The following is a 16214-nucleotide window of genomic DNA, read 5'->3' as shown; positions in this document are numbered from 1 at the left end:
ATACACAAAGTATCTAATTTTTTTTATTAAGTCTTAAGGTTTGTAAAGCAGTGTTTCTCTCATGCCTTTTTTTTTCTTTTCACATCTTGCCTATCTATCATGCAAAATAATTTTCATCTTAATATTAAAAATACCTTTATGCATCAGAAAATTTTGAAATTTCATATGCGAAATCATTATAATGTCCAATATAATTTATTAATTTTATATTTTATCTGTTATTTTCAGTAATTAATCTCTGTACAGGTTTGGTAAATTTGACGAATCTCGCAACCACCATAAGAAATGAGGAAATAAACATAAATTATGCATCTTTTATTCTAGAATGAACACAAATTATAACACAAAAACATAAATGTTTAGACGAAATAGCTTAAATCTCATAACATTATACATTTATATATATTTATTATATTGACCCTTCACCCATGCCTGGCTAACAATACAAAAGTTACAATGATGCAGCTCACGTGCACTCATGTTACTGTATCAAATAACATAAAGGTGATCTTTGGTTTGTACAAAGTAACTTGTCTTGGCTGTGTTTTAGTCGACTAGTATTTTGTAAAATACAGTCACATTTAAATTGTTATACATTATATATGTATATAGATTATTGCTATTTTGAAATAAGTTCTTAAAGTTATTTTTCCTAAAACATAGAACAGTAAATAAAGAAGTAGAGCAAACAATTATGTCTTCTAGTTACGACCTTTGTACTGCTTGACGTAGGTTGCTAAGCCTTTAAAAAATTTGCACGTGGAGGATATGAAACAAAATATTTTTTTTAGGTTTTATATATACATTTGAATAACTAAAAATTCATAAATTACTACATTAATACCATAGAATTCCACTATAATTTATCAAGCCTAGTAACTAAGATGTATTTTAGTAAAAAACAATATGAAAAAATATCCTACGTCATTGAAATATTGGTTCAAAAGAAAGAAATGGTGCCAAGCCCATTAAAATGGCTGAGAAAGCCACTAGAGGGCCATTATGAGCTTCCGATTGGTTATTCATGTCATATATAGAAGTAAGTGTTTATAAGAGTGTTTCCAAAAATGGAAGGAGGTAAGCGGGGTGCCACTATGTTTGATCTATTATATGAGCAATATCTTAGCAAATAGAAAAGATAAGACCTTCTTATTTTATATTCTAGCTAGTCAATTTCTTTAATTTGAGTTTCTAATTCGTATGAAACTACAGACTTAGTATTTTGACATCACAAACATCTAACTTGAACCAGTGCTGCATTCAACATACCATGTGACACACAAAAATTGATGTTTATCTGTGTTTTTTAATATTTACTTTTAAATTAACAAATTGAGTAATGTATAGTACTAAAATTTGAATTATAATCTACAGTTTGATGCCAAACTTTTTGACATAAATTCATAAAATAGTAGTTCAATAAAGTTTTGAATGTGAGTCAACAAACGAGATGACATGGCCTTTCACCTGTGACCCATATCGAAAGGGTTAAACAAGAATTTAAGAAAAGAATCAGCATTTGGCAAACTGGCTTTCATATGACAGTTGGAAAGTTTGATCAAATAAAGGTGGAATGGACAGTAACTGTCTAGTTCAGGATGATACTTGTAGAGTCTTGGAGGACTAATCTACAAAAGTAGCTCAGGTAAAAAGTGTGACAGTTTGAAAAATTTACCATCTTTCATCTTTGTGTCTGTTTGCACTGGTTTTGCAAGGATTTATGTGGTACCTGTAAGGATTGAAGGGGATATTAAATGAATAGCTGATGGTTCTTGCAGCATGGTTGATGGAATGAGTAATGATTTGACTAATGTTAGCCACAAATAGCTGATTGCCAGGCCTGACTCTGCATTTAGCAATGGTTTCATTGTATTGATGAAGAAAAATTAACGTTGATTTTTATTGTTTTGCAGAATTTATCAGATTCAATGTGTCTGTAATTTTCTCAGTATATTATATATGCTATCAACATAGTATGTTTTACCAGAACTGAATTCTATGTCTTCATCAATTTTGTGTTATCTTTAGGTTCTTTTACCCTCAGTTTCTCTAATATAGGTCTGTTTACAGAAACAAGATATTTTGCAAATTATGCATGCTTTGCTTTGTTAAGTTTTGACAAGGATAGATCTAATGTCCTCCAGATATCTTACAGAACACTCATGACATTTTTATGTTTATCAGTTCTTCTTTGGTTAGTATTGACAAGAACAATCTTGAGTGTTCTGTAAAATCTCCAGTGGACATCAGATCTATCTTTGTCAAAACTACACAAAGAACAACTGACAACGAATACGTAAACATAATTGATGAAATATCTTGCTTTTGCAAACAAACTTACATTAAAGAAACAGGAAGATATTTTATGGCAAGGGTAAAAGAACATAGACAGCCCAAGACTGATGAGAACACAGAATTCAGCCATGGTAAAACATGCCATACTGATGGGATAAATTCTGGAAAACAAGATAAACCAAAGAATCTTTCCACATCAACATGATTAAACTACTGTTAAATAGAGACTTAAGCATGGAAATCAGAAGTTTGTGGTTACCATTGGTCAAATTACCACTCATTCCCTCAACCACATTACAAGAACCACCAGCCAATCACGCCATATCCATTTCAATCTTACAAGATCAGATATAAAACCTTACAAAACCAGTGCAAGCTGACCTGTAGACAAAAGATGAACAGCTTTTGAAACATTAAATTTTCTACCTGAAATACTTTTATAGATTAGTCCTTCAAAGTTTTCTCTACAAGCATCATTCTGAACTAGGCAGTTGCTGCCCACTTAACCTTTGTTTGTTCATCATGAGTAGTCTCTCTAAATCATCTGTAAAAGATGGAAAGTTTGTTTTATATCTAAAACAAAACTACAAACCCTTTAAGAATGAGAATTATCATTGCTGAATGAAAAATCTTTAGGAAAAAAAAGTAACAGAATGTAATAAAAATTATAAAACCTAATAAGTTTGTTTGTTTGTTAGATTTTGCTTAAAGCTACAAGGGGTTATCTGAACTAGCTGTCCCTAATTTTGAATTAATAAACTCGAGGAAAGGCACCTAGTCAACACCAACCATCATTAACTCTTGGGCTACTTTTGTAGCCCAAATAGTTGGAGTTGATAATCTTTCTTATAATGCATCCACAGTCCCAATATGCAAAGCAAGATTATTCATTTTTTTCTAGGCTGGTCGGTAACAAGATGCAAACCAAGGAACCTCAGATCCATAGGCTGGCACATTAACCACTTTATTACACTCACCACATGCTCCACCTCCCCAAAAAAATTTAAAAGAGTGATGAATCAAAACAGAAATCTTATATATTATTCAAGCATAAGTTGTAAAATGTTGAATTTCTGTCTTAAGATTCTATCTTCAAATGTTAGCATAATTTGTAATTGCAAAAGGAATAAATAAAATAAAAAGCAGGAAGAGGAAGTAATTAATTACATTCTCACCTGCGGTTCTCATCCTCATCTACCCATTCTCGACAACCACCGTACATAAAAGATGTTGTAAAAGTTGAAAACATAAAACATGTTTGTGTTTGTTCACACCACGCACACATCCCAGGATTTCCAAGACAAGAAGTGCAGTTGAGTCGCCTTAAAAGATAAAAAAAAAACTTTTTTATGAAGTTTTTCTTTTGCCCCATACTAATTCCATTTAATGTATTTACTTTTTTGCACTTTTAGAATATGAAAGGAAACCAAAAATTTTTATTACTCTGAAATGCTTAATGTATTAAGAAATAACAGTAATATTTAAAGAAGTAAGAAAGAGGTCATATTAATGGTGGATATTAACCCTTTAAATCCCAAAGTCACCATATCTGAAACAGACACTTGAAACATATGGGAATAATAACTATGGGACCTTTTAAAATATAACTTTGTTTTTTTAACTCAAGTTAGGATTTATAATACAATAAAAACAACTACATAATACAACTACTTACTACACTGTTATGAATAACCCATGCAAGAGTTGACCTAAAAGATAGTTATACATATACTACAGTAGACATGTACTAGTTCACTTTGTTGAAAGAAATGGTACAATAAAAAACTGTCTAAAGCATTAAAACTAATATAAATAGATAGCATTTACTTTACTCTGTTGTTATACATAAAACTTACTGATGTCCTCCTTTTACTAACTTAGATAACACTATGTCTTGATTTCTAACATTGCTTGAAGAACAAAATATGATGTAAGTGTTCATGATGGCTTAGAGCTACAGAACTTGAGTTCTTGTAAACATAAAATTAACTGCCAAAGCAATCACTTCAATAAAATAAATAAACATGGAAGAAAAGTCTTTAAATTAATTTAAGTTAATTACATGACAAAAGCACCACATAGTAAGAAACTTTACAACTTTACAATGAAAAATGGGAGACAGTTTGCAAGAAAGAAATAATTACAGTTTTAAAATGACATATCCAAGGCTTTATTAGTTTTAGAAAATTGAAAATTGTTAAATAAAACATGCAGATAGTTGAATTTTATAATGCTTGACATCGCCAACTTCAAACATTCACTGTTTTCACATTACTTAAGCTAAAAATAAGTCTCAAACAAGTGCAAAGTTTATAGATTTGGGGCTCAAATTCATCAACTCAGAAGTTGTATCTGTGCAGGTTGGGAAATTAATGATTTCCACCATCTCACTGACAATTAGAACAGGGACAAAAATTGAAAATAAGAGCAAACACTACTGTTTTTTTAAAATTACTTTATCCAAAACAAATATTAATAAACTTAAATTCTAAATAATAAACAACTTGTCTACAGAACTTAGATGAGAGATGACATTTAAATGATTAACATGAGCCTTCATAGGTCTGTGGTTTGGTTTGATTTACTGTGCTATAAAGTTCCAGTACAACCATGATAAAAGAACTCGTATCTGTAACAGTGGAATCTTCAAATTGTTATTTTCTGTTCTTAAAGTTTGTGTTAAAGATTAGAGCTTCTACTATCTTTTTGATATTCATCTACTCTCTTTATCAGAGATTCTGTAGCAGTTTCCGTGTATGTGGTTCCAGCATCAATAACATCACATTTTTCTACAAGTGAAGCAATGTTTTTCTATTAGGTACAACAACATAATTGTGACAGGTCCTTCAGGGTTTGAAAGACAACCCAGGATGTTCAGAAACTTTTGTTTCTCCTCATCCCATATGACAGAACTTGTTAATGCCACCTGAATGTGAATTAGCCTTAATAAGTTAACTACACCTTGTTGTTTGAGGTGCATGGAGACACGTCGGGTGCCGACTCAATCTGACAGAGAAATCTATTAAGAAGCCGTTCAGTTATATTAAACCTTCATGTTCTTTTAAATATTGTTCTATATGTTTGTCCCTCATCCACGTTTTTGATATAAGTTTTTCAAAAGAAATTCTTCATTAACTGCTAGGTGGAGATTGATAATTCAAGGAAATCAAAGAAAAGGTTAAAGAAAATTCATGTTTTATGTTTTTAATTTCTTAACTCATACTATAAACATAAAAAAAGGGACTCATATAAAGTTTTTCTTACAATTCACATGGAATTGGACAAAGTTTCGTATGACGAACAGATTTATCATTGCTTCCAATGCGCACACAGGTAGCTGTTTTTACTATCCATTCACAGTGTGATTGCTGGTTTAAAAAAAAAAGAGAGAAAAACAGTTATAAAAAAGCAAGTACATTAAAACTGTCACTTCACAAATTTTGTACTGAACTTATAAAACGATTTACAGAGAAAAAATTAAACTGTATAACCATTTTTTGAATGAAATTTATTTTTTATGTATAACTGGATTTCAATGAGCATATATATATTCACTTTTAAAATAAGTTCCACAGATTGAGCTACAATTATAGTTATCCCTTGTTAAGGAGCTGTTAAATGGTCAATGCATTACATTATAGAATGCTAAAAAACAAAAAAAGAACTTGACTAAGAAATAATTCAATTAAAACTACACCTATGGAAAGGACATTGACATACAAACTTATGAAATATAATGTTTTGTGAGGAATTATTCTTTTATTTCGCACTTCAATAAATCATTTCTATTTCTACTAAAATTTTGCCAGTTGCTTTAATGCAAACTTTTGATTAGCATCCAGAGTAAGAGTAATATACCTGACATATAATCTTTAAAATAAAGAACTTGTATTAATAAAACCTCCTATAAACACTAAAACTAATAGCTCTACATCATTAGACATCTTAATATCACAGTCTTTCAACAAGCATCAGAAAAGAAGAAAAAAGGATATCTACTGAGAATTCCTATTGTTCTCCTATGCAAACTTGAATACTTTCATATTTTTTGGAGTTCACAAAGTTAAAGATAATTTTATGCTGTTGAGAGATGATTTTTATACATCACATTTTTCATAATGCAAAAAAATTCAGAATCTCATAAAAAGAAAAATTTTGTCCATAAATTCATGGTAATATATATAACCCTCAAGTTTTACAAACAGTAATCTTTTATTAACTGTGAGTATACAGTTTAATTAATCATAATTACTATTCACAGACCTCTACAAGTACATATAAAATGGGTTAACATCATACCAGATTTTTTTTGCTATTTTTAAATAGTGAGCTTTTAACCAATTTTGCAACTGGTACCCCTTTAAATCCCTTTACTATCAAATGCATGTTAATAAAATTAACATTATAATGTATGTTATGATTAGAAGTTTTATGTTATCTAAGTTTTAATTCCTGTGTTTAAAAAGAAACTTTTAAAAAAATACTTAAAACTTCAGTTTTGTGTTGTTACTTGACCCATGAGCTATGAAAAATCTCAACTTTCGTGCTCTCTATCTTGAATAAGATAATCCCAGTCCTGTAGATGTATGTCTAGACAATATGTATATTTATTTGCTTTACTTGCCCTATTGACGTGTATGTTCCAAAGATCTTTGCCTGAGTTCTGTTGAAACTAAAAATAAATTTGTCCAACCCCTGACAGATGCCACACCCACCTTCAATACTATTCCTTGAGCTTTAGAAGTCACATGTAGTTACTTGACACACATGTATATGGTCATTATAAAATAACCCATTTTAAACTATAAACCAACAATAGTTATTTTGAAATTGGTGCTCAGTTGTCATCATCAGGTAGACATAACTGCCAAAAAGTATTGTTGGCTGCTTTGTCCATGATAGCGCTTACTGTTGTTTCTTATATGTGTTATAGTTAGAGATAGTTAAATTGCATTTAAGTTTTACTTTTATATCTTAGTTAATCATGTATTATTTATGTTTTAAAATGCATATTTGAAATTTATTTCAAATACTGCCCCAGTTCTCACGGATTACGATCGTGCACGAGTGTAAGATAATTTTGCTGAAGGCTTGTGCATCGCTCCCAAAAGATACTGTAATAGGCCCAAGGGCATCATTGACTTGTGTTGAGATGAATAATTAATGGCAAAAGACAAAAAGGAAAAAATAAAACATTAAAAATTAAGCATATCTGAAAAGGAAAAAAACCTGAAATTTCAAATATGACCAAAAGAAGATCTTTTAAGATATTCTATGAAAAATCAAAAGGTATGAAAATGTTTTCTATTTCTTAATTTTAAACATTTCTTTGTACTGTATGTTGATGATAATATCTACAGTTAGTGATATTGTAGAGAAAATGAAAAATATAAACATTTACCTTAAAAAACTTTTGATATTCATTTTGGAGGTTCAAGAGGTTATGCAAATAAAACTTGAAAACTGTAAGTTGAAGAAAAGTATTTTTATACTTAAAATGAAAATCACCTTGCACTCAAACTATTCAGAGTCCGAGTGCAAATAACTCCAATGAATATATAACATATTTTTAGCAGAAAGACTCAATCAAAAGTAATGTCATTCTTTGTGTACTAGTTACTTATAATCTTTAATCACAATAATGTAATTCTTAGAGTACAAGTTACTCATAATACTTTCTTACCAGATTTTGTGAGGATACGTTAAGAAGTCTTAGAGTTATTGTATGTTTCGTTGCTTATGTATCATTCCCCAGTTGGGTTCCCGCAAATTGCAGGAGACCATTGGGAAAGGGTTAATCCTGTTCTTAACTTAACTCCAGAGAAAAAAAAAATTAAAAATTTGATCAAACTGGAAAGTACAGTAAGTAATATGTGACACCAAGAAAGGGGAAAAAGTAATGGCAAAGGGAAAAAAAAAGTAATGGCAAAGGGAAAAAAAAAGTAATGGCATAAGTCAAGAAATTTTTATTAAGTTAACCTAACAACATCACAAGGTAAAATTTGTTAATTAAATAAATAGTAAGATGCAAAGGTACAATGAACATGAAATATGAAGTCCATGAAGATAATAAGTTTAAACTGATCAAACAATTGTTGTGCATCTTAGTGGAGAATTTACTTGATGATTTAACCTTTTGTAGGTGGACTTAGTCATTTTTACTGATCTTGCAACCACCATGTAACCATGAAACTATACATATCATAACTTTTAATGTACTAAGTATACCTTCATGAAACTTGGCAAGCTTTTAGTAAACTTTACAAAGTCTTTGTACATAAAAATTCAGATTTTTTCAATTACGTATTTTTATTCAAGATTTTTCTGTGAATTTACGTAGTCAGAGTCTAACTCTTTCAGCATAGGCTTGGTCCCTGGTACCGACCTCGTAACCATTTTGTGCTTGTTATAGTTTTCATGCTATAACTTTTAAATTAGTAAGCATAGATTCACAAAATTTGGCAGATTATCAGTAAACATTACAATGCTTTCATATGCAAAATATCATTTTTTTTTTATTAAGTATCAAGATGTGTTAAGCCAAGTTTTCTTATGCCTTTTTTCTTTTTGCATGTTGCCTATCCAACATACAAAGTAATTTTCATTTTAAGATTAAAAATACTTTTATGTATCAGAAAATATTCAAACTTTACATGTAAAATCTTTATAATGTCCAGACAGTTATCAAATGTTTCTTAAAAAAAACTTTATATTTCATCTGTTATTTTCAATAACGAATCTCTGTACAGGTTTGATCTATTTGACTGATCTTCTAACCACCATAAAAATTAGGAAACAAATATAAATCATGCCTTTTTCATTCTAGAATGACTACAAATTATAACACGAAAACACAAATGTTTAGACTAAATAGCTTAAATCTCATAACATTATACATTTATATATATTTATTATTTTTATCATATTGACCTTTCAGCCGTGTCTGGCTTGCAATACAGAAGTTACAATGACACAGCACACGTGTACTCATGTTACCATATCCAGTAACATAAAACTGACCTTTAGTCTTTACAAAGTGACCTGTCTTGGCTGTGTTATAGTGGACTAGTATTTGGTAAAATATAGTCACATTTCAATTATTATAAATAATATATGTTTATACATTATTACTATTTACAAATAACCTCTTCAAATTATTTTTCTTAAAACATAGAACAGTGAATAAAGTAAAGCAAACAATTATCTCTTCTAGTTATGAACTTTGTACTCATTTGCTACTTGTCATAGGTTGATGAGCCTTATAAAATTTCACATATGGAGGATTTAAAACAAAATATTATTTTTAGGTTTTTATATATACATTTGAAATAACCAAAAAAACACAAATTACTATATTGATACCATAGAATTCCACTATACTTTATCAAGCTTAGTAATTAAGCTGCATTTGGGTTTAAAAAAATATGAAATTTCAAGCACGCTAATAACCCACCTCACCAGCATGAAGATTTGTATTGAAAGAATGTGACAACATCATAATATTTGAAAATGGCTGAGAAGGCCACTAGGGGAGCAATTTTGAGCTTTGAATATACACAAGTAAGTGTATATAAGGGAGCGTTTCCAAAAATGGAAAGAAGTGAGCTGGACCACTGTGTTTGATTCAATACATGAGCAATATCTCAGCAAATAGAAAAGATATTCTAGCTTGTTAATATAGGTAATTGGAGTTCCTAATTTGTGCAAAACTATAGATTTTGTATTTTCACATAATAAACATCTAATCTGAACCAGTGCCGCAATCAACATAACACATGACACACAAAAAATCAATGTTTAGGTGTGTGTTTTTTACATTTACTTATAAAATTAAGAAATCAACTAATGTATAATACTGAAATTTGAATTATAATCCGCAGTTTGATGCCAAACTTTTTGACATAAATTCATAACATAGTAGTTCAATAAAATTTTAAATTTGAGTCAACAAATGCGATGACATGGCCTTTGACCCGTGAGGAATGGGCTAACTGAGTTCAAGATGATTTTCATGTTAAGATTAATTAAAATTAAATACATTTTGAATGTAATTCTGTAAAAGGTTTGTGCCATGCACACTTTGACCTACCCATATACACAAGGTTAATTTTACTTTACTTTCATTTTTAGATCATTTTACAAAAGAAATGTAATTCAGAATATTGATCATTTTTGATGGGTGAAAAGTTATCAAGGTAATCATGATGTTTCCTTTGTCTGTTGACATATCACACACTGACTAGTCCCAATTTAAAGTTCTTTGAGTCTTGTTTTTCCTATCTAATGAAATTAAGTTTCAGCCATTCTGATGTTTGTAAAGTATTATTCACTACTACAGTAGTGCTTTTTAGGAAAATAATTTTCTTTAAACTACAATTTTTATACACATGCAAATAGAATTCCATGATTTTGCATGCCTAACAACAATCATTCCACAACTAAATATAACATTAATGATCCCTAGACACTTAAATTATTTGTTCTTACATTTATCACTATTTGTACAAAAATTATGAATTTCCCAAAATATGTAGCTTATTTTAAAATCAGTAATATTTCTTTTTTAATAAGATTTTCTAAATTCAAATAGTTTAATTGATGCACCAGAGTTTTTACTTAGCTCTCTCTCCTTCCATATACAACAGTCACCCAAAACCTTTTATTCACAATAGATTTAAATACAGTGACACTGTCTTCAGCATCTTAGTATTTACAACAGGAAAACTTACTTGCGTACAATCCTTACAGTCCATGAAATCTGAACAGAGAGGACAATCTTTTGGTTTTAACACTATGAACTGTATTTACAACAGGAAAACTTACTTGAGTACAATCCTTACAGTCAATGAAATCTGAACAAAGAGGACAATCTTTTGGTTTTAACACTAAGAACTGAAGCTCTTCATTGTAGAAACATTGGGATCTGCGAGAGTCTCTTTTATTTCGATGCAAACACTGGTTCTGTGAACGACACCACCCACACTCAGCATCACTTAAACAACTCATGCAAGTAGAAAGGCTACCACATGATCCATTCCTGTAAGGTTCCAGATGTTCCTGTGTAATAACCTGTTGCCATGAAAGAAAGAAGATTGTATATTCATAAAAAGTAACTTAATCAAATATATTAATTAAACTAGTAGAGAGAATGCAATGATATAAACTTTTTCCATATTTCCATTTAACCAGACTATAGGATTACAAGTACAAAATTTTGGGACCAGAAGCTCAGAGGCCTCTAACTTAATCGTATTCAGTTACTTGTTAAAAGGTTATGACTGTCATGTATCATTCAGTTGACAAATGAAAACAGCATTATACATCATACACGACAATTTAATTTCACCTGTAACAACCACGGAACACCATGTTATTATTGTAAAGAAATTATTCTGTAAGTTTGTCTGTTTTGAATTTCGTGCAAACCTACACAAGGGATAACTGCACTAGCCGTCCCTAATTTAACAGTGTAAGACTAGAGTGAAAGCAGCTAGTCATCACTACCCACTGCCAACTCTTGGGCTACTCTTTTACCAACGAATAGTGGGATTGACCGTCACATTATAATGCCCCCATGGCTGAAAGGGCCCTAACCATCTGGTCATGCTGGACTCTTCTGTAAGTGGGAGAGCTGTAAATATGTATAGTTTACCACATTTCCCACAGAAAAACCAAACATTATAAAAATGCATGTTATGTAAAATGTGACATATCAACCAAAAAATTCCTTAATATTTTCCTTTTAATATAAACGTGTAAAATACACCATCTTCCTTGTATTTCTATGTAATTTGACATAAATTTTAATTATGTAACACTTAAGTTTCATTAAAAATCATAATAGCATACAACTGTGGTTGTTCCTTTGTTTTTATTTCCTTCACTAAGTCAAAGAATTTTTATGACTTTTTTTTACCATCTTTCCTTTTGTCAGAGAGACAGATCAATATTGAGTTTTAAAATTCTCACTATTTTTATGCCCTCTAGGGATGATATGAAAATGCATCCTTGTGAACACTTTCCTACCTCAGAAGTATGTTCCCAACTGTATGGTATTAGAGTATTTTACTATTTTTGGAATTCCCCTTTTGGAGAACAAAAAATTATTACCTATAACACTACCACTGAAAGTAAACATAGAGCTAGATTTGTTAGTGCAAAATGACTGTTTTATGTTTTTAAGTATTTAATGCTTAAATGATTTGTTTCACACAAACAATTGTATAGTATTTTACATTTATAACATTATCTGGTTACTACTGATGCTCTAACCATACCTGACTAACTAAGTACTACCATAGCAGCTCATTTCTTCTAAATTACAAAATCCACTGCCAACACTTAGAATATATCTATAAAGTTACCAGATAGGGAACACACATTTTCAGCATTTGCTAGATGTACAATTTTTTACAAAACACATGTACAAATATTCATTGAAAAATGTTGAATATTTCCACAGAAAAATGACAAATTCTCATAAATATTACTCACTTAGAAACACTAAATGGATGTAACATCTGACATACATTAAGACAGACCCATACAGTTGGACATACTTTTCCAAAAGCTTTTTTTGGGTCTTTGATGCATTTCCAAATATGTTATTACATCATAAACGTTATTTATCTTACATTTTCCATGCTGGTAAACTTAATATATTTTGGCATCAGATATTTATAGGTTTCTAGACTGTAACTACTAGCAGTATTAATTATATTTTTGCTATATGTAACAATGTATTTTATCATTGAACAGTTTTATACTTCTTTTCAAAAACTAAATAACTGATAAAGTTAGATTGAATTTAAAAATAAATTAGAATCAAGTATATTAATACGTGAAATTATGCTAACTTCTTAGTCGCGGAATGAATGTTTTGCTTCCTCCCCACCAGAGGAAGAAGGCAGAGATAAGGATATGCATAAAGATTTGTTTCCAATTTTGACACAAGACATCCAATGTTAGTGAAGCTGGATACAAGTAGAAGAAGATGGTTGTTTGCCCTGTGAAGATATCACATCAATGAACAACCTAGTCATTCTCATATGAATTTAAAAACCTGAATGGACCATCTACTCTGTGATAGGAAGCTGATGATCTTATGGAAGAGAATCTGTCAAAATGTTCATCACACTTGGAATACAGTACGCTCAAAGGTAAATATGTTGAGATAATAGATCTTTGTCACTGGAAGCAAGATCCCACTGGAGGTAGAACTAGCATAAGCTTCTTCACAATTAGGACTACCACACAAATCCTGTTCCTTTGTCAACGGAGGAGAACAGACCTTAAAAAAAATTAGGTTTGCTCACCAACATGAAAAAAGCAGATAATCCACAAACTGAGTGCCCACACTAAAGGGAAACCCAACTGCGACACCAATAAATGATTCAACATCATCAGCTCTAATATGCTGATCAATGAGAGCTGACAGTGCAGCCACAGGATCCCCCTCCATACTACAAAAAGACTGTGTGAACAAGACCTCCAAACTCTGAAGGAGTTGTAGAATTTTCTGTATTATCCAAAGTGTTAACATCAGGGTTAACAAAGGCTTCAGAATTCACGAGTGGAGCAAATGAAGTTTATATCACATTTATCGAGAAGAAAAAAACCTGTAGGAAAAGCAGCACTTATGTAGGTTCTCTAGTGCTTGCTTAATAAATCATATAAAAGGCAGAATAGTGAAGCATATAATGCACCAAGAACATTCAAGATCAAAAACCAAGTGGATTACTTAAAAAGAAAAGGCTTAGAATGTTTAGGGGATAAGTCTACCCAATTTTAATAATCATTCACTAACTAAATTCAGCTTAGTGAAGTCTGCTTACATGAGATAACTATAAACAACTATAAAATTAAGTTTTCAGGGAGCACATTCAAAGCTGGGTTTTAATTTAAAATCCTAGCTTAAGGAGCTATAGATATGAAATAATTAAATTATTTAAAAAAAAACTTAACATTACTAGTGTCATATGCAGAAAACATAAAAAAGCTTTCACAACAAATATTGCCCAGAAGGATACGTAAAAAAATAATGTTTAAAGTGAACTACTGCAACACTTACAATGTTAGACTTCTGAGTGTTCCATGTTTTGCATATCTTATTAATTTATTCCCTTTTTAGATAATAACTATCACAATACATCTTGGTCTAAACAGCTTTTGTTTATTTTTTAACAAAAAATAACACTTAATATCACCATCTACATGTCAATGAACTAGTGTAAATTCTAAATTAAAAGCTGAATATGTTTTATATAAGCCCATTAGACAATAGTGAATGTTAAACTAGATAAAGTACAGTAGAAAAAAACAATGATTGCCACAATGTGACTCAAACTTTTAATAAATATTTCTAGAATATTTAACCAAGAGTGAAACTAATTAAAATGATATTAAAAACATTATCTGATAAAAAAGGGATACAAGACAACTTTATTGATGAAAGTATTCTATTCTAGACTGTGTTCAAAATACTACAATAGTTATGTGTTTCTTTGTTTGAGCTCACCTTATTTTCCGAACCAGATGAACTCCAAAAGAGTTCCACCTTAGGGGGACTTTGATGTGTATTATCTATATGATGTCTGGCCTCCAATTCTAAGAGGTACTTCTGATATCGAGTAAAATTAGGAAACAAAGTCTGGCCATTTGGACGTTGAACTTTCACCTCTGTTTCTGTAGTAGTTACATTGGCCACAATTTCCTAGGGGCATAATAAAACAATGTTTATACTTTTGTTTTTATTTATATGAAAACTAGGTGACAGTTTAAAACAAGACATTCATTTTTAAATATGTCACAATAGCAGAGTTAAAAGATGGATGTAAGAGGTAATTAATACTTTTTAAGATCAATATTTTATCCTGAAACATATCACAGCAGTTACTGTATCGTAATTATTTTGTCCTAATCTGTACCATAAAAAATCTAAAGAACCAAAATAGAAATGCTTAAAAACAAACTGTATCTCAGGACTTTATGGCGGTGAAATTCATGGCTACCAACACTGTCACTCAATTGCAAGCTGATAACGTTTTAACACATTTTGTTAAACTACTTCCCACATGCAAGATATGCCCTAGGAATCAATCAGATTTAGTTGATCTTTGCTATATCTTAGAAACTGAGTTTATCAAATTTATTTCATATGCTGTAGGTTTAAAAATGTTTTTCCACAAGAAAATCAGGACAAGAAAGCAATTCCATTTAATGTTTTCATAAATTATACAAAATTACAAGAATTAATTTTGACCTCAGTCCAACTTCCAGTTTGTTATTCATGGTATAATGTTAGCATTTACTGTTTTTCAAAACTTGTAAAATGTGCATGTAAGATTATCCATGTTAAGGTAAGTACAGTATCAATTGTTAATTCTGATTAATAAATGCACAATATTGAATTGTGTTGTTGCAAATTTCTCCAATAAATTATTGTACAACCATGACTGTATAGAGAGAGATTGGTAAATATCTTATATTTTTAATTCATCAAATTTTTATTTCAAACCCAATAATGTTTATAAACTAAGAATTTAGAATACCATAAAATTTTAAGATAATTGTGTATATAACAATACTTACTGTGGAGGATATATTTTCTGGAAGGTAAATGCATTTGAGTTTAAAGTCATATAGAAAAAAATAAACTTCAAAGCCAAATTGATCATTACTGGCAATTCCAATAATGTGTAATTTACTTCTGGTAATCTTTATCTAAAACCTAAACAGCTAAGCTCAACTTATTACATGGCTTGTACACAAGTCAAAGATCTGACTTTATAAAGCAATCCATACAAATACCAATATATCTCATACACTTATCATTTTAAAGTCATATCAGAAATAAAAACAGATTTTTGTTTGTTTTGAATTTCGCGCAAAGCTACACGAGGGCTATCTGCGCTAGCCGT

At 30.3% G+C, this 16214-nt stretch overlaps 1 protein-coding gene across 1 annotated transcript in view; it reads right to left on the bottom strand.

The window, feature by feature from the left end:
- LOC106462114 (multiple epidermal growth factor-like domains protein 8) overlaps positions 1–16214 on the bottom strand; it is a 112609-nt gene that overhangs the window by 69119 nt on the left and 27276 nt on the right. The window contains exons 10-13 of the mRNA XM_022389258.1: positions 14813–15007; positions 11119–11364; positions 5560–5663; positions 3471–3617 (exon numbers count right to left, since the gene is read on the bottom strand). Of these exons, the coding sequence (XP_022244966.1) occupies positions 3471–3617; positions 5560–5663; positions 11119–11364; positions 14813–15007 (692 nt within the window). The remainder of the gene's footprint in view (positions 1–3470; positions 3618–5559; positions 5664–11118; positions 11365–14812; positions 15008–16214) is intronic.

This window comes from Limulus polyphemus, unplaced genomic scaffold (genome assembly GCF_000517525.1).
Source record: "Limulus polyphemus unplaced genomic scaffold, Limulus_polyphemus-2.1.2 Scaffold1098, whole genome shotgun sequence".
In the NCBI taxonomy this organism is placed as follows: Eukaryota; Metazoa; Arthropoda; class Merostomata; order Xiphosura; family Limulidae; genus Limulus; species Limulus polyphemus.
Note: the sequence above shows the minus strand (reverse complement) of the source record. Positions and strands in the feature narration are given on the sequence as shown.